This window comes from Tigriopus californicus, chromosome 6 (genome assembly GCF_007210705.1).
Source record: "Tigriopus californicus strain San Diego chromosome 6, Tcal_SD_v2.1, whole genome shotgun sequence".
In the NCBI taxonomy this organism is placed as follows: domain Eukaryota; kingdom Metazoa; phylum Arthropoda; class Copepoda; order Harpacticoida; family Harpacticidae; genus Tigriopus; species Tigriopus californicus.
In genome coordinates this window covers 4,917,232-4,935,964 of record NC_081445.1, presented here as the reverse complement: position 1 = coordinate 4,935,964, position 18,733 = coordinate 4,917,232, and the positions used below count along the sequence as shown (strand labels likewise).

Here is an 18,733-nt window from a genome sequence, read left to right as displayed (position 1 = left end):
TCAGAATTGCGAAAAAAAGTGAATTCCAGTATTGCCATGACCACAAGCTCGTAAGCAATGCTACGTAAAAAGTTCGAAAACAATTCAAATATATTAAAAGGAATTCTCAAAAGGAGTATGTGGTAAATCCTTGTATAGCGGAACTCTGGTACGATGTCTCTTGAATTTGATCGTGACTTAAGATATATTTATTCATGGATGGACGAGCAATCCTTTATATCAATTCAGTAAGGTTTTTTTTACAAAATGTATTTATACTTAAAGCAATTAAAACGGCCGACCAGTTAAATCAGATTGAATGTGAGACCATTGTTGCAACATAAGTAATTGTTTGTGTTATTTCAGACATTGAAAATAGATCTCGCTTATCTTGGAGTGTCATTTAAATAACTTGGTACTTAAACTGCGAAAGAGAATCTAGATTCTGTATCGCCTTGATCGGAAGCTTCCAAAACTGGTTTTGGTGGACATGATTGAACCAGTTTTTTACATCGAGACTCAGATATGGGCTCGAGGTCATTTCAGACGTCCTTGTTGACTCGAATGATCCAGCCTTGAAGAAGCTGAGTTCTCTTCACTCTGCGGCCATGAAAGCAATCAGGAAGTCAATTATCATCAGAAATGTTGAAACTTGGGAAAGACTGACTACCTGTGCACATTAGGGAGGAAGAAAGGAAATACAAAGTCAAAAATATTATCAAAACCTGGGATCTACCCATGGCAGGCACTAAAAGGGAGAAGTGGTCCGTGACGCCAGAGGTCGCTTGGATCTAGCTTGGTGGCACGAGTTGAAATTTATAGGACCAGCACGAGGGTGTTTTTTTAGTTTACAACGTGACCTTGCAATGAAATGCTCCCAATCTTCAGCAATACAACTTTGTGAACTTAGTTAGACTTATTGCGTGAAACAGACTTTCAATAGAAAAAGAATGTGATGAAATATCTGACAAATGTGTCTCGTGACCCCACGGAAACAGAGGAAAATTGTCCCAACAAACCTCGAATTAATCTATGTCTTCACAGCTTTTTCAGAAATGAATATGACGGGACCAGGATTGGACTTAAATCAAGGGCTTAGAATTGAGCAGCGCAGAGAATTTAATTCAGTTTTCAGTTTGAAAACACTTCATATGTTAAAAATGAAAAGTTCATTTATGTACCAGAGCAAAGTGAATTTAATCAGAAAATTGCATGTTTCGTAGAATTGTCTTCTTAGATGGAATGCACAGCGCTTAATTTTTTTTTTTTTTTACATTTTCCTATTTTCACATATAATACTAACTTATCAAGGGTCAATCAATCATGAACTCCTAGAAATACGCACTGCGAGCGAGCTTCCCGCCAGTTTAGGCTGCTCTTGGTCATGGCAACTCATTTACTTGTAAAGTGAATCGTTTCAAAAGTTATGTTGTCAAAAGCTTATGTAGGCCTTGAGGTCGTATGAAGTGCTCAGGTTTCAAACAATTGACGAATAGGCCACCAAATTTAGCCAGGTAGCGGAAGTAATCATGTTTAGTGTCGATCTGACCTGTGATACCCTTGTCTTCCGCTTCATCATGGCTTCAGTCAAAGCCCGTATCTTAGGCAACGAATTTCTTGAAATATGGACTGTGAAAGAGCTTCCCTCCAAAACGGCTTGCTCTTGATCACAGCAACTCTGAGACGCTTTTCAAATTAAAGCATTAGGATAAAAAGCTCTTCCGGACCTTCATCAACCCAATTTTCCTCTACGGCCTACATCTTTGGCTTCCCAACTCCGCCCAATCCGCCCTCAAATCCGTCGATGCCACCTTTACTAAGTTCCTCAAACGATACCTGTGCGTGCCCCAATATGCCAACAACGCATGGACGCATTTTCTATGCGAACCCGAGCCCCTCACCACAGGGTTGGCAAGGTTAGTCTCCAACAGCGTTGGGAACCTGACCTTTCCGGAGGTGATGTCCAGACACAAGTTATGCTTCCCGGTCAAGGACTTGCTTATACCACATTGTCCTTGGCCCAACATCCCTTCGGGGTATTGGCGGTCACGCACCTTTGTCCGGCTCACGGCCAAATGCCATCAACGACGGGAGCTAAACAGACTCTGTTTAATCTGGCTCATCCTCTTCTCTGTAATATTCAAGAATTTCATCATTCACTTCTACCCAACGGTTTATGTACTATCTGCAATTCGCCTCTTCACTTTTTTCATGTGCACTGAACATATCCAAGTCAAATTAATTGTGATATTGCTCTCTAATCAACTATTTTATCAGTCTTGACAAACCACTTCATTCTTTTATCCTTGAATCGCTTTTTGGAAAAGATATTTATACATACAGTTATATACATTGTATAATCTGACATGACCAAGAGTCGCAAGCAAAGTAGTTCGTTTCAATGTTATGTTGTCAAAAGGTAAAGATGCTGATCAAGAGGCCGAAAATTAGATATTTATTTAGAGCTTACTGCATAACTGTGACCAGTTCCCTAAGCATAATTATGGGCTCAAAATTGGCCAAGTTTATCTATTCCACAAGATCTTGTGGTCGAACAAAGTGCTTCTTTTGAAGACATTGAATGGTTTAGGAGATAACAATTTTTTGCTTTCATTCGCATTCCAAATCTCTCGTCCGTGATTAAGCCTTGCTGCCGTCTGAGTCAAAGTCTTGGGAGCTGACGGTAGGTCTGGGAGGATACTGCTCTTTTTATAAGGCCTCAAATCTCAATTTGCAAGATCTGGAAGACCATTATTCGTATCTTCACGGCACCTCGTTCTCATGCCGGCATAAACTCGTTCTGGGCCAAAGTCATTGACTGGGTTCTCTTAACAGATGGGATCGAGCGGTCATGAGGTGGTGGGGTTTAAAATGTTCATTCATACAGACCGATCTTCATTGGGCCGCAGGTCATAGAACCCACAGCATCGCCAAGAGAGATGAAACCATGATATCTGGTTGACTCAATGAGGATATTGCTGGTGAGTGGTGTTCTCTACTATTACTACTATTACTAATACTATTACTATTACTACTTCTCTACTATTCCAACAGTGCTTTCATGGCTTTGGATATCCCGCTCATTATTCCAGCTGCTCTGTTGATGTCGTCAACTTGAAGTTCCTTTGATTTGGTTCTCAAGGCTCTTCCAGTCCAATGATCTTCTTGGTCAACCCGAGGGCAAAATCCCCCGGGTCTGGAGGTATCTCTAGCTGGCTGAAGAAGTCTCACTTGCCAATATCAGGAGATGGGTAGACGGCCTCGCGCTTTGGATAGGTTGGCCACAGGGCCGGCCTCCTTGGCCGTGGCTGATGAATAGGGTTTCTCCGAAGGCGGGAGTCGAACTCGCCCTCTGGGGAACCATGTCGTGCCTCTATCGAGCATTCAGATTAACAATTGATGGGCCACGGATAGAATTATACTACAATATAACACTCTCCCTCGATGTTTTTGCGATAAACGTTATTCTCCACCGATTAGTTGGCGGTGCTTATTTTTAAATTTGTGGCAAAATGGTAAAAGGTTTAGATAGAGACTTTAAGGGTTATCAATATCGTGTTAGGTTAGGTTGGGTTAGGTTAGGTAAGGTTAGATTATGTTTGATTAGGTTAGGTTAGGTTCAAATGTAGCTGCCCAACCCATTCCTCAAACCCAACCATCTCCATTAGGTCATGCTTCGCCTCCAGTAGAACATAGCTTTGTTGATGAGCGGGATTTTTTACGGTTGGAGAGGATGGTCCAAGATATTGTGAACTTGGTCCGTCAAAAGAGAGGCCCGTAAAGGGGCTATATTTGAACGTTCATTGTCTGATTTGTAGAAAAAGACAGCACAAAAGGTAAGGTCTTAGAAGAACTAGACGTTGAGAGAGAAAGATTTCAGTCATCTGTTTAACAGAAACCTGGCTTCGACCTGGGGTTGTAGATGAAGACCTTGCCTTAGCCGGTTTCAACTTAGTTCGTTGTGATAGGATACGCCCTGATATTCCCATATTCCCACATGGGGGTGTATGTCTATATGTTATGAATGATTTGCACATTAGTCATGTACAAATGTCGAATGGAGAAGTAGAGGTCTTAGTTTGTCATATCCGAGGGCTTGATCTGTCTATTGTAACCATGTATAGGCCCCCTTCTTGTTCAGTAAGCTCTTTCGTGTCAGCTCTCCAATTCACTGGAAATGAGTTGGATCAGGCAGTTTGCTCGAGAGTTTTCTTTGTAGGGGACTTTAATTTTCCGGCTAGCGTTGTAGAGTGGGAGGTTAGTCCTGATGGGTATATTCCCATTTCGAAATCGACATCTCAGTCGTTCGAAAAGCTGGAAAAAAATCGCGATCTTGCGCAATTTCTCCCAGCATATTGGTGTAGCCACTAGAGAGAATAGCGTTCTCGACTTGGTCTTTTCCAATGACCCTGATCTGATCCAGTATGTCCATGTGACACCTAGTTATCTGTCAGATCATCATGTTCTCGAGCTAGGGTCGACCTTTAATCAAAAGCCGGCGTGCTTTAGAGTAAAACCGGTCAAAAAGGTCGGTCTGGCTAAGTTCAAGTTCAAAGATGAACATTGGCCATTGATTATAGAAAGATTTGAAGAACTGGACCTGGTTTCAATTCTGAAACAGGAATCGTCCATAGATGCAGCCATTGATATATTAGTTTCAGTACTTAGGGAAGTTTGCTCTAGTTTAGCAATCTCTGAATGTGTGCCGAAAGGTGGGACACGGACAAAAATTTCAAAATGTAGGAAAACTTTGTTCAAAAAGAGTCGTAAACTGGCAAAAAGGCTGAAGAGCACTTCGAATCCAGTAATAGTGGCTAGTCTCCAAAAAAGTGGGACGTAGTTCAGGGTAAGATTAAGGCCTCCATCGAAAATGATCAGTTACAAACTGAAAGTAAGGTGGTTCGAAAGGTCAGGTCGAATCCGAAGGCTTTTTTCTCTTATGCGAACTCCAAGAGAAAAATGAAACACCCTGTTGGGCCTTTTGAGGTTGATGGGGAAGCCATTAACAATGTAGAGACTATGGCTAATATTCTTGGAAATCAGTTCTCCAATGTGTTTTCAACCCCACTGAGTTCAGAAGCAACAGCTCATTGCTCTGAAGATGAGTCTGTTGAGATTCACAAGGTTAGTCAAGTGCACTGGAGGGACCCCAGGCACAGCAGGATCACCAGGAACCGCTGGAAATCCAGTTAATGTTGGGTATCTTAGTTTTTCTAATGGTAAAACTTTGTGACAGAAACAACATTGGCTATAATTAAGAGACATACTCAAACACTTTCAAAGTCTCTTTGTCATGGAGCAGGAGTTTTTAAGGCCTGAAGGGATGAAGCAAAATATGTGAAAACTAGCAGGATTAACAGAGTTTTCAAAAGTTGTTCCACCACTATCATTAGCAATAGGTCATACAATTTTAGTCATAAACTTATACCAGGAACCAAATACATGGTATGAAATAGGAGAAATATTACTCTCGACATTAGATTTGGATAAAATGGCATTGCTAAAAAAATTGGTTCAGTCCCAAAAGTCAGCATTTGTTTGAAACAGAGAATCAATGTGGACTAACCAACCTTTATCCAATCAAGTTGAGCGTTTAGATGATCTTGTAGTCACAAATCAAGATGCATTAGAGGCCATCAGGGACTTAAGACTTTCAAGTTCTCCTGGTCCTGATGGCATGAAATCTTTGTTTCTGATGAGATGCTCATTGGTTTTTGCTCCTGTTTTCTCGTACCTTATGCGTTAGATAGATAGCATCACGATGCTAACTCTGCACAAGTCGATTTTCCAGCCACATCTTGAATGTGCTTCACCCATTTGGGCTCCAATGAGTTCTGCAGGTTTGTAATCACCATATTGCCAAAAAATATCAGAAAATATTCTTCAAAAGCATTCATGAGCTTTGTCCCAATCCAGGATTTAGGGTCAATGCTAGTGACCGTAGAGGCTTAATGTTTGTTTTGAGAGCACCTTCAAGCCCTCGAGAATCCAGGCTAGTTAAAACAATGAAGTCCATATCAATTTATTGCCTTCAAATATTCATAGGGAGTATCTAGGTGTTAATACAGTAGCAGGATTTAAGTCAGACCTGGACAAGTTTTTGACTAAAATTCCGGATCAACCTTACGTTCAAGGGTTAGCCAGATCAGCCAACTCTAATTCTTTGGTCGATCAAATAATGTATATAAATAAAAGTTAGATAAAATGTATAAATTTCTCGTCTTGAACTGGTGGGATTCCAATCCCAGTAGCGGTAAGGAAGTCCTCAAAAAAAAGATGACTGATCATTGAGGCACCATTAGGACCTGCACTTTAGTGGGTAAACCTCTTGGAGAGGCTCAGATCGACGTTGAAGATCTTGTGAGCCGAATCATTTGATAGACCAGCCTCTGTTATGACGCCTTTGATATTGTTCGATCGGAATTGATCAGGATGTCAAATTTGGCAATGTTCTCGATGTTCTCCATGTTCAAGATTTGTCATCACAAACACATTCATTGTTTTTACAAGAGAGCACAATTTAAGCCTTTAGGATAAATGAAAACATCTAAAAAAGATATTTTTTCTTTGTTAAGATTGCCTAAAAGCTTCAAGTTTCCTCAGTTGCCCAAAGAGAAACAAAAAATTGAATGCCACTCCGTAACGTGAAATAACGAATGGTTGAACGAGAATCGATAATTATATGTTTGAGTTTTTCTTGTCGTGCCTTCTTTCATTCAAAATTTCCCGCCCTTTTTGGTATGACCAATCGAGGGAAGAGGCGGGAGAAAATCAAAGAAAACAACGGAGAGTACGAAAAAAAGTGTATGTAAAAAGGAGAATAAAAACCTAAAAAGAAAGTACAGTCCATTTATATAATTGGTGACGGGAAATCGTCGAAACAACGAACGAGGAGCGAGTAACTTGTTTTTTGTTTTTTTTGGGTCGCTACAGTGATAACATTTTAGAATCTAATGGAATTGCAGTTCTATTTTCGAACAAAAGGAATAAATTACTGTAATTTTGTTACTATTAATTTTGTTACTGCTGCCCTAGTTTATGCCTCTTTTAAGGTGGAAAAAGCATTCGCTACCAATCAAAATGAACATGCAAAATTCGAGGTTGAGCGGGTTTATCTCAATAACTTTCGTGACTACAAACTATTTTCTTAACATCGTTGATCCTCTTTGTTGGATAATCATAATCGGCTTCTTTTTTAATGCTCTTACTTCGATTTTACTAAGCGATGTACTTCGAACCTAATTTTTTCATTTTCTGATACGGAGAGAAGTACAATCGGTTTTTAGATACAACCGATCAAGGTGACTCCTCCTTTAGTTCCGTCGGCTCCCGTTCTTTTAGGTTGGAATCATTTCATGACAGTTCCAGAGCTTCATCTCTTTGACGAACTAGTACACAACTTAACACTCTTGTGGTACTTTTTCGATCAGTTAATAGTTTTACTATTAACATCTCTTTGATGAAATGCTCAAATAGCATTAGATAAACATACTGACATCCTGATTGTCCAATCAATGCCTTTTGACATTCTGTACTTACATGTAAATGTCGATAAGATTAATTGCAAGTGTCAATAACATTCAAGGATCATTTTGTGCCAATCAAAAGTATTCATTTCCTACGTTCTTTGTCCCGCGTTTCAATCATGAAGATCTAAGTTTCCCCCTAAAAGTGTGTCAAAATTGTCAAGTCATGCTCTTAAAAATGGACAAACTCATTCTTCCCTTTTAGCATACGTATATGAATTCACTTCCTGCATACCATCAGAGTACGAACAGTGAGTGCATTGTGTCACCTGAAAATACTACAAACTAGAAATGGCGCCCTCAGTTCGAAAGTATTCCATCCAAGAGCCTTTCTGCCCCTGAATTCAGCTGTTGATCAAGGTCCACTTGGAACATGGGCTTTCTTCGCACCAGTGAAAGAGCTACAAGGAGAGTGTTGTTCCAGGGACAAGCAACCTCACGATAACTCAGTCAAAATACGTGTGCGAGTACAACGAAAACAAGATGATCCCCAATCCAGCCAGACAGTTCTTCGTCAAGACCATCTTGAAGGTCCAAAGGTTCCAAAGTCAAAGCTCAAGGTCGGGAGTGTCCCTTGCGAAAGAAGCCAAGAGCTTCATTCAACAGCCCGAGGGCAAAGTGGTGCTATTCGCTTTGACCACGGGTTTGGCAGGAACGTCCTTGTTGTACTTCTTGTCCAATAATACCGATGCTAAATCATTGGTCCACAAAGCCACAGGACACTTGAGCAGGTCTCTTGGGATAAGTTCTATTAACAGAGAAGGGCAGAGGTTCATGGTTATCTATTTGCGTTTTTAGTGATCCCAAAGCCAAGAGGAAATTGACAGCCAGGGAAAAGCGCTTTATGAAGTTCGCCTCGGTAGAATACAATGGCCAGATTTACATGACACCACAAGACTTCTTGGAATCCGTGGTGGAAGGAGAGCCGCGGCCACGATTTAAGCGAAAAACGTGAGTTGCCAACGAGGTCTGATAAGTGATGAGCATTGATTTATAACATTCAAAGGGTGGCGAAAACGGAGGGAAAAATGCAAATTGTCATCCTTGACCATAACATACTACGAATTCTTACGAGGCATTAATTCTAGAATTTTGAAGTAAATAACAGAGTTGCCAGAAGTTTTCCTATGATTAGCAGATTGCTTTCGTTTCCTGGAAACCTACGTCTCTGACATTCCAAATCTATCAAATTTGTCTAATTCTTGAAGGAAATGATATCGTCAAATGTTGAAAAATGCACACTCCTGTGGCGAATATTGCACACACAAATGCATATTTTTGTATTCAATCATCTAATCAATTTTGGCTTGCAATCTTGATTGAACTGATTGGCATCTCCTAATATTTGGATGATCAAGCCGTTGTGACCGGGGATCTTGTTGATGCGCAATTATAGAGGCCTCTTTGTAGCAGACTAAGGCATTTTGACAATAAATCGATTCACCATGTTACCTTACAGATTAACTGATAAGGACGTGGCTGAAGTGATCAATAAGGTGCCCAAATTGTCTAAGAATAATGAGCAGTTCTTTCGAACTTTGGGCAACAGAGGAATCATTTCCTTCAGGTAAGTCGTATCCGCGTTCCTGGGAACTAATTCATAATTGATCAAGCTTTCCCTTTGTGTTCATCCTGCAGCGAATATTTGTTTTTGCTCACGATTCTCATCAAGCCTCAATCCGGGTTCAAGATTGCCTTCGCCATGTTGGATCAAGATGGAAACGAAATGATTGACAAAAATGAATTTGCAGTAAGCCAAAAAACTAAATGAATGGACAAATATGACACATCTATTAAAGTTCCTGTGTAAATCAAACAAAAACCCTGCACTTAGCTTTTAGAGACTGTGTTAAGCTCGGCCGCCAAAGAACGAAAACAGGTTGAGTTGGATCTTCGTCCTGAAGGTGAGGAGAACGGTGGGCAAGCCCTCAAGGAAGCGGAGACCCAAGCCCAAGCCGTTTTTGATGACGATGATCACGGCTTGCAACGGGCTCATTCCGTGGACACCACTTTGCTCATCTATTTCTTTGGCAAACGTGGCAACGACCAGCTCAAGTTCGAAGACTTCCATCGATTCATGGACAACCTGCAGACCGAGGTCCTTCAGATGGAGTACCAAGAATTCTCCAAAGGTGCGAAAACCATCACCGAACTGGACTTTGCCAGAATTCTGCTCAGGTAACTGACTAACATAGATTGTTTTGGGTCTCCTCTGTTGGCTGGCGCTTCTAGTGAGAGAGCGAACGAAAATGATGGATCCGCTCCTCCTTGGCCTATTCATTTTTCTCTCTGTATTTTTTTCACCAATCTTTCATGACAATATTAAAGAGCCTGACAAAACGAATTTCAACTTCAGAGGTTAATTTTTATTTTTTCATTTCTAACAAGAACTGGCAAATATCACACTTTTCTTGGTGACTTTCTTTCCTCTGAACATTGCACATGTTTTGCCTCTTTTTCTTGAAAAGACGTCACGTTTGCAGCAACGATAAACACTAGTACTGTATGTGAGATGTTCAAAGACTTTGTTGGATTTTAGCTCTATTGAGTGGCATAGTAACACGTGTCAATGGGTTCGCACGCCCTTTGGTAACGACCTAGATCAGACTTTTTGTTTTATAGCAAATTGCACTACCATCATTCAAGTTGATCTAGGGCTAAACTTTGACCAACATCATCCTCCATCACTTGCTGGGTTAACCAATATTTGTTGATACTGTTAGCTCTAGCCATTAGAATATTTTCGTTCATTAAAATCAGTTTTCAAGAGTATGATTGTGGCCATGTTCAGTGCTCGTGCAGGGTTCTCCTGCTATTGTCAAACTCAAAAGTTCGCAGAATGATGACTAACGCCTCACGAAACCTCTAAACGTTGTGAAGGCTAATGTGCGTCCCAAAACCCAAAACAAGTGCGAGAAATAAAGCCTCGGAATAAGGTTCCGTGAGACAGATTTTAAGACATTGCGAAATTCTGAAATTTGAAAGGTCAATACACCAATATTGTCTCAATCATGAGGTACTGCGATATAAGTTGGATTCTTCGATGATCTGCTTTCCCTTCTCCACTCACCAGTAAGACGATCTACACGGTGGTTCAAATGCTAAAGTGCCAATCGAGTGTCGACGGAAATATCTAAAATACTTTTTGGTAAGGTTTTAGGAAGGCAAATGTTTAATCGGTAAACGTTATTCTCCACCGATTAGTTGGCGGTGCTACTTTTTTTAAACTTAACCTAACCTAATCAAACCTAACCTAATCTGGCCTAACCTAACCCAACCTAACCTAACACAATATTAATAACCCTTAAAGTCTCTATCTAAACCTTATAACATTTTGGCATAAATCTAAAACTGCGCAACACGATTATCACATCTGCCCACAATATTGCCTTTGATTAACTATCCTTCCCTTCCCAGATACACTTTTCTCAATACTGAGGAATACGAGAACATCCTTGATCGGTTGGTGGATCGTCTGGAGAATGAAGTGGGCATCACCTTCGAGGAGTTCAAAGACTTCTGTTTGTTCCTCAACAACCTGGATGACTTCCAAATCGCCATGAGGATGTACACACTCGCCGATAAGGCCATCTCCGAAGACGAGTTCTCCAGGGCCGTCACCATTTGCACGGGACGGAAACTCAGCGAGCATCTCGTGCACACCGTGTTCCAGATCTTTGATAACGACGGAGACGAACTCTTGACCTACCAAGAGTTCATCGCTATGATGAAGGACAGGGTGAACCGAGGATTGAAGACCTTTTCGAGACAAGAAGGCTGGACGGGTTTCAAACGATGTGTTAAGCAAGAGGTCCGTCAAGGATCTTCGACTTGATTGAACACATTCACTTCCTAGAAATAATATGAGTTCAATATGATATTTATGAGTTGCATGAAACGATGAAACGTTCGAACACTTCTTTTTCTTCAGAATTGAGAATCGACTTGAGTTGTCAGGTAATGCATCATTTTTCGAGGCGTCTTAAAAGAAAAATCCTTCCACTATCATTATGTATCTCCTCAGGATGTTATTTATTTGTTATTGCTCATCTAGCCATATAATACATCCAGCTATTCAGCGTTCAACGAAGTCATTGATTTAGTGCTGCCAACCAACATGTATTGAATCCTCATCTCATGGAGAGAGGAAGCGGAGGCGTTTCGAAACATTTTCTCGATCAAAATGGGAGCTTCGTAGTACCATTATTCTCGTGACTTATGATCTCCCTCATTTTCGACGAACGCCGTCGGTGGGTGATCAAGTCACGATTTCTCCGTGGCATTACGTCGCATTCTTTAAGAGGCTTTTTGTCAGCCTTCAAACATTCCCGTAATAGACTTGAAGGTAGACGTAAGCTTTTCCCAATTGGACCTTCGGGCACGAATGCTCCCAATTCATGCATTCAAAGCCTTGCTATATATGCTCTATTTGGACTTCTAAGGGAAGAAAAAATTCGTGCTGCCTTAACTACTCATCTGATTCAAATGAGCGTTGAGTGTGACCAAACTTTCTGGCCAGAATAATTACGCGCAATTTGGGCAAATTTGGCCTAAGAATAAGCCTTAGGAAACACTGGAGAGGTAGTCTGGTGCGAGTCTTCTTGTCTAATTCACGTTCCCTTTAAGGTTATTCGGCTATTTCTTGCTGCCAAAATTTGGATATGACATGTCATGATCTCCGCTCTGCATTTTGGACCCCTCTATTACTCCTTCCTATTTCCAGACAGTTCTACTTGACCCTTCTTCGTAACCACTACTCCTCCATTACATTTTGATAAACTGCTATTAGTGACGAATCCCTAACAGGATATGAACTTTTTTGGGCCTCCCCCCAATGCCAAAATTGTTAGAAAATATGCAAATAACGCGATAGATTCTCGATATGCCAAACAGACCCATTTTTAGGACAGAGAATGGATAATACATATTCTTATAGTCTTATCATTCGTGCTTCATTCATTTTTTTGTAAGAAGCTTAAAAGCCCCAAAGAAGCAAAGAAGAACAACTTTTGAGGAACTTAAGATCCTTTTTCCTCTCTTAGGTTGCTAAGAAACCATTTAATGGCCTCGATTTCATCCTTAAAGGTGCAAATTTAGCAGTTGTCATGATTGCAGTCCGTGCCATTCCACTTGAGCCACTTTGAGCCAATTTTTAGAGCGCCAAAGCGTATTCTGGACCAGATTTCATAGGTGAGACTCTTTGACCAATCCCGAAGTCCTTTTGCTGTCTCTATTTTGTTATCAACCGCCTGAATGAATCAAGGCAATATCACTTTGAAAAGAATTTCTTACTTTTTGAAGAACGATTTCATAGACGCTTGATTCACACCTTTCAGAGAAGAATTGAGACTTGAAACTTAAGACAATTTCTCATTGGCCTTTTAAAGAAATAGAGGCATGTTAAAGATGTAGACCATTGCCAAAGTCTTCAGGAGAGTTTTGGACACCCGGTACATTTCTTTGTTAGCTCGATACGACATTCATTAATCCTTTCGTACAAGGAACTCCTACGAAGGAACACAATTCCAATCAATTGGGACAGAACATAAACCCATGGTCACTTTGTCATCATTGCCGATATTTTGATACTAGACGATGCGTTATTGACTTCAGATATCCGTTAGTAGGGTGTATTGTCATTTGTTTACAATAAATACCCATGTCCTTGTACGTGTTTTATTTGTGCACTTCGTGAGACTCGGTCATACTACGGTGGTTCATTGTAGAACGGGTTGCCTCATCATTAGGCATGATAACTTGGGCTTTCAAGTGAACGCGAGTCTATCTAAAGGTCCTGACATTTGATAGTGATATTTTTTTCTCTACGAGCTTCCCTTAAGAGCTAATGCACTTTGACAATAAGATGCTTCGTCGCTCAAGTATTAGCGCGAGACTGTGGTTAAAGACAAGGGCATAAGAAGCAACTGATGATCCGCGAATTTTTGCTACTATCGGCAGACCAGCCATAGGTTTAAGAATCTCTTTTGTTTGCTCCAAATTTGTACCTACTACATGCAACATGTATTTTCAAAATCACAGATACTTTATTGTCCAGTCGTGTTTATGTGAAATCACTTTTTCTACTTAGAAGAAAAGGGTTCTGGGAACGCGTGTGAAACCAAATCGACTTCTTGGAGTTTCGAGACGTTGCTTCACGGGGCGCCACGTTCTCTTGCGAAGAGTTTCCATTGTGTCCAGGAAGACATTTTGACCGAAGAAATCCGTAGATTCACCCCCTAAAACCGATCACAAAATCTGTTAAAATCCAGAGCGAGTAGGTACATACTGTAGAAGAGATGAAGCTCTCAGTTGTTCCTTGACCAATAAATCTGTTGTAACCTACTTAAAATGAGAGAAACCCTAATCCATTATCGAACTACGTAAATACCTCCAACCACGAGATTTCCTGACAAAGTCATAATCCCTGGAAATCTTCTGCCTTGGCGCATCCGTCCCAAACTCAACCAATTTCCTTCCTTCATGTCGTAGAACTCCAAGGAAGCCAGATCCGGGATTGCGTCGGATTCACCTCCAGCCACAATCACGCCATCACGACCATTCACTTTGGCTTTGATGCAAGAGTGCTGGAACACGAAATCTCCCAACACGTTATTGTAATCATCATGAATGGCACCTTGCTGCTGGGCTCATCTTACCTTTCGACGAGGTTGCTTCATCGGTTTCATGGCGTTCCACTTCTTGCCCTTCAGATCCAGGATAATAGCTTGCGACTCCTGTCCCACTCCACCAGTGACCATGATCGAGGTCTTGTTCAGCGCAACAGAGCAATGGTCAAAGGTCGGGCTAGGCATGGTTAATTTGGAAAGGGTTCGCCAACGCTTGGGGTTTCGGGTGTTAAGGACCTCGATGGAGTTGAGGGGTTGGGGAAACCCACGGCCGCCTGAAAATAAGCCTTAGATGTGGATGTAACTACAACATTTCATGATGGATCTGTTACCCGTGGCCACGAGGAAGCGACCCATTCGGTTGATGGAGCTACCTCCACGGAACGTGTTCATGGGACTGCCCACCGGTTCCCAAAGGCGAAGTTCACTAGAAAAACCAAAACAACCTCCGGGCTGGAAATTGGAGAAACCTAACAATAGACTTCCCAAAAGAGAGCTCCCACGTTGTGCACCTGGACTGCACATGAGTAATTGGGCATTCATCATGGTTGACATGGACCCCTCTTTGCCCAATGGGAATTGAGGCGGCAAAGATGGAATTTGTACCCGACGTCGGATCAAAGTTGGAACCATGGGGGAGATGGTCGGATTGGGCCCCAAAGGTCCATAGCCTCCGGAGAGACAATTGAATACTTTGTTCCTTGGTACGATCCCTTCAGTGTCTCCGTCAGGATTGGAGGTGGTGCGTTCCTCCTCATCGAAGTAATCGTCAGAAAACGCCTCATCGTCATCGGTCATGTCGATTTCCATATCTTCATCATTTTCCGGATTCGCCGGAAGAAGTTCTGGGACCTCTGTGGCTGGGTTTGGAAGCTCGGTCGGCTCTGGTTGACCAGTGAGTAGTCCGTCATCTATACCTGAGACTTCAAATTCGTCAATATCATTCCCTGTTGGCTCGTCTTCTCCGTCTACATCTTCCATTTCGTTAACATCTAATTGTTTGGGTGTCCTTGTCAACATACGATCCGTGGTTCGTCCTTCGTCCTTTGTTATTATTGTTGTTTCTGTCTTCCCCACATCAGTTGTGGTCTCATCCTCCGATAAAGTGGTGGTCCTGTCACTCACAATAGTAATGGCCAGGGCTTCCAATTCATCGGGCGTGAGAACTGTAGTGGTGGTTTTGCTCGGACCGTCTTCGGTTGTGACTATTGTAGCACTCAGCTCAGTTGGTGTGGTCAAATCGCCACACTCTGAAATGCTTGGTTCTCCCGGTCCAGTGAAACAAGATTTGCATGGAGTTTGCTCAGGACACTCCTTGAAGTGAACACATTTCTGTTCGGTACCGTGTCGTTTAAAGAACGTAAAATGATTACAGAGCTTGTCTCTGAAGCAGGAATACTGACACTCCTTCACCGTCTTCATAGACTTGCTGTCGATCTCGAGCACATTGTCGATTGTCAGCGGACAAATACCACCCCGTTCAAAGCTTTGACAAGGATCATCCGTGCTCCCATCTTGGGCGTTAGCCTGGAACGAAGTCAATCCAAGGAGGCAGATCAAAATGAGAGATGTGAACATCTTGAGCTCACAACACCAACTGCTGTTGGAATCTGATGTACATATGTACATGTAAGGTGATGTACCGATACGGGAGAAAGAGAAGTAGAAAAAGGGACGCTTCAGTTGCATGTTGCTACTTACGTACCTGCAATTCGCCTCCGTCAGCAGATGATCACGACATCCTGTCCAAGACTATTTGAAGAAGATTTACGAGATAAGGTGGGAGTACGTACGATATTTACGTTTAAAGGTAGGTGACGACTGAAGAAGGGAGGAGTGCTGATTGTTTTAGTGTTTTTTTATTGCTATCAAGAGTCGAATAAGTCAAGCGTTCAATTGGATTCGAGACATGTTCATCAAAACATTTTCATCTACCACATAAACTCGAAAAGTAAGTGTAATGAATGGGATATGGAAGTGTAAGGGGCAAAGAATGAGTGGCATTACATTTCGAGTTAGTAAAAGTGTTCAGATGGAATTTTGACAGTGGAGAATCGACTCCTTGGTTGAGAGAGCCGCTCATTCATTGGTGTCCAATTCCGCCCTTGAAGGGTTTCCAAATCGTCTAAAACTACAGTGTGTCCCGTAGAGTTTTTGTATTCTCCACCTAAATAGAAAATTTGAACTAAAACAATTCCAAAACGTCTACTCGACCTTTCATGTAATGTCGTTTACCTGCTACCACCAATTGCTGATCTATGGCCGTTAAACCGGGAAATTTCCGCCCTTGTCTCATGGTTCCAAGATTATTCCATCTTCCTTCCCTGAGGTCAAAAAACTCCAAAGAACGAAGATTAGGTCTGAAGTTGTGCTCTCCTCCGGCAACGACCACTCCTGGTCTACCATTGATGGTAGTCTTCATACAAGAGTGCTGAAATAAGATTTATCGACTTCAAACGATGCATCATGCATTGGAATACATGGAACGAAGATCATCCTCATATTTTTCTTTTGAAGTGTCTTTCAACTTTGATTGGATTCAATTGCATAACATTGCTAAATAAAGAGTATTGCGTTTGATGTGTGTTTGTTACGAAGTCACATGGCATCTCTCTCGGTTATGATTTTTGAGTGTCCCAATTGAGGGATATCCCCGCTTCGTTGTCACAGCCAACATTAAATGTTACCTCACCCTCGGAAATGACCGCAGGTTTGCCAACTTAAGCTGTTCTTACAGCAACTCATGCTGTAGTTTAAATACCTCAAAGAAGCTTACACTTGGCTAGACAGGGATCGAACCAGGATTCGCAAATTGGAAAGCGGATGCTCTACCAATACGGTACCCCAGCAAAACTGAGACTAATGTGTATTAGGTAATATAAATTACAATGCTTAGAAACATGTGCCTTTGCGCTCTATGTTCTTTTAGAATAAGGCAGTATGTGAAAAGAACGAGAATATTTACCTTGCGCCTTCCGTGGAGTAGCTGAGGCAACTTGGTCCATCTTTGAGAACGAATATCGAGCAGTGCTGCTTGAGACTCTTGACCAAAGCCGCCAGTAATCATCATTGTTGTTCGATTTAGTGCCACTGCACAATGGTCGTAAGTTGGGGCGGGTAATCTTACTTTCCCAAGATTGCTCCATTTCCTTGGTTCGCGGGTGTTTAAAACTTCTATCGAGTCTAGAGGATTGACGACCTCTTTTCCGCCTGAAATCATGGTAAGCGGGTATTGCAATAGACCAAGCAAACACCCGTAAAACAACTGTGATCAAACTTACCGGTAGCAACAATGTAGCGTCCCATCCGAACCATGGAACATCCTTGTCTGAATCTGTTCATGCGCTTGCCAATTGGGGTCCACCCCCTCTTTCGATTAGTGAAGGAGTAGCAACCACCTCTTTTGATTACAGGACCACCAGCATTTCTACCATACCGAACTCGACCAACCATAGCTCCGGGAGTACAAGAGTAGACAACTTTGCGCCGAACCGTGGTAAAGCAACCGGACGTGCCGATGGGCATACCAGTGGGCAAAGGAGCAAATCTCACGGGTTTAACCACACGTTTTACATAAGGTATTACGGTCCGCACGGGTCCGTAGTTCCCATATCCCCCCACGAAACATGTGTACTGGGAAGGAGGTCGGTAAACTGGCTTAGGTTTTTCATTGGAAATGGTTTCTTCAAAATAGTCTTCATATTCATAGTCTACATTGTTGGAGGGTGGTGGTGGTGGTGGTGCTTGTTGAGTAGCCGGGGGTTGACAGCATGATTGAGTCACAGAGACAGATTGTAATTCGGGATTTGTCTCTTCAAAGATTGTTTCATCCACATTGTGCACTAATTGATCATCGTCCTCTTCATTGTAATTATCTTCGGAAGGGGCTGGAGTATCGCATTCGTATTTTGGTACGTCTTGGGGAGAGGCAAAATTTGCAGTAGGAGTTTCATACAAGGCGTCAGGTGGAATGATGGGCTTAGGAGGTTTTTGTGGAAAGAACTCTTGTGGCTTTGGTCTGGGCCTGGGTTTAGGTCTAGGCCTGACAATTGGTCGTACAGGATTGGAGGGACACCCTGGAGTTCTGGACGAGGAACAAGGTGAAGGAGTCAAGGTTTCTCCTGAAGGACAAGGAGGAGGTCCTCCTCCTGAGTGACAAATGAGTGTCTCGACCACAACAACTTGTGGACAAGGAGGGGGGAAAACTGTTGAGCAAAGTGGGGCAGCAGGAACTGAAACTGGGCAAGGCAGTGAAGTAATTTGAGGGTGTTCTGGGCAAAGATGAATTGGGGGACGTGGTGGGGGAGGAGGTCGAGGCGGAGGAGGGGGAGACTGAAATGGTTTGGGTTTTGCAGGGGGTGGCAAAGGTTTTGGAGGTGGGGGTGGCTGAAACTGAGGGGGAATAGTTGTCGCAGTAGTAGTTGTCACTGTTGTCGTAGTCGTCGTCGTAGTCGTTGTTGTTGGAGGTGGTGGAGGTGGTGGGGGTGCTATGGTTGTTGTCGTGGTTGTTGTGGTTGTGGTGGTCGTGGTTGTTGTGGTTGTTGTGGTCGTGGTTGTTGTGGTCGTGGTTGTTGTGGTCGTGGTTGTTGTGGTCGTGGTTGT

The 18,733-nt window shown here is 42.3% G+C and overlaps 3 protein-coding genes across 3 annotated transcripts; 1 reads left to right on the top strand and 2 right to left on the bottom strand.

Moving 5' to 3' along the window:
- The first annotated feature begins 7,641 nt into the window (after nucleotides 1–7,641).
- LOC131882512 (calcium uptake protein 3, mitochondrial-like) lies at nucleotides 7,642–11,591 on the top strand. Its single transcript, XM_059229669.1, has 6 exons — nucleotides 7,642–8,236; nucleotides 8,304–8,456; nucleotides 8,965–9,072; nucleotides 9,144–9,255; nucleotides 9,340–9,683; nucleotides 10,923–11,591. Exons 1-6 carry the CDS (start codon nucleotides 7,989–7,991, stop codon nucleotides 11,338–11,340), a joined length of 1,383 nt encoding a protein of 460 aa, XP_059085652.1. The 5' UTR covers nucleotides 7,642–7,988; the 3' UTR covers nucleotides 11,341–11,591.
- Nucleotides 11,592–13,527: 1,936 nt separating this feature from the next.
- On the bottom strand, nucleotides 13,528–15,950 carry LOC131882056 (uncharacterized). Its single transcript, XM_059229088.1, has 4 exons — nucleotides 14,464–15,950; nucleotides 14,162–14,406; nucleotides 13,894–14,089; nucleotides 13,528–13,741 (listed from the first exon to the last, which is right to left on the bottom strand). The coding sequence occupies exons 1-4, from the start codon at nucleotides 15,818–15,820 to the stop codon at nucleotides 13,590–13,592; spliced, it is 1,950 nt and encodes a 649-aa protein (XP_059085071.1). The 5' UTR covers nucleotides 15,821–15,950; the 3' UTR covers nucleotides 13,528–13,589.
- Nucleotides 15,951–15,995: 45 nt separating this feature from the next.
- Nucleotides 15,996–18,733, bottom strand: LOC131882450 (mucin-2-like; the record flags this gene model as incomplete). Its single annotated transcript, XM_059229596.1, has 4 exons — nucleotides 15,996–16,298; nucleotides 16,367–16,562; nucleotides 17,097–17,341; nucleotides 17,413–18,733. Coding segments are annotated over 4 exons (1,914 nt in total), but the record flags the coding sequence as incomplete, so codon positions are not given.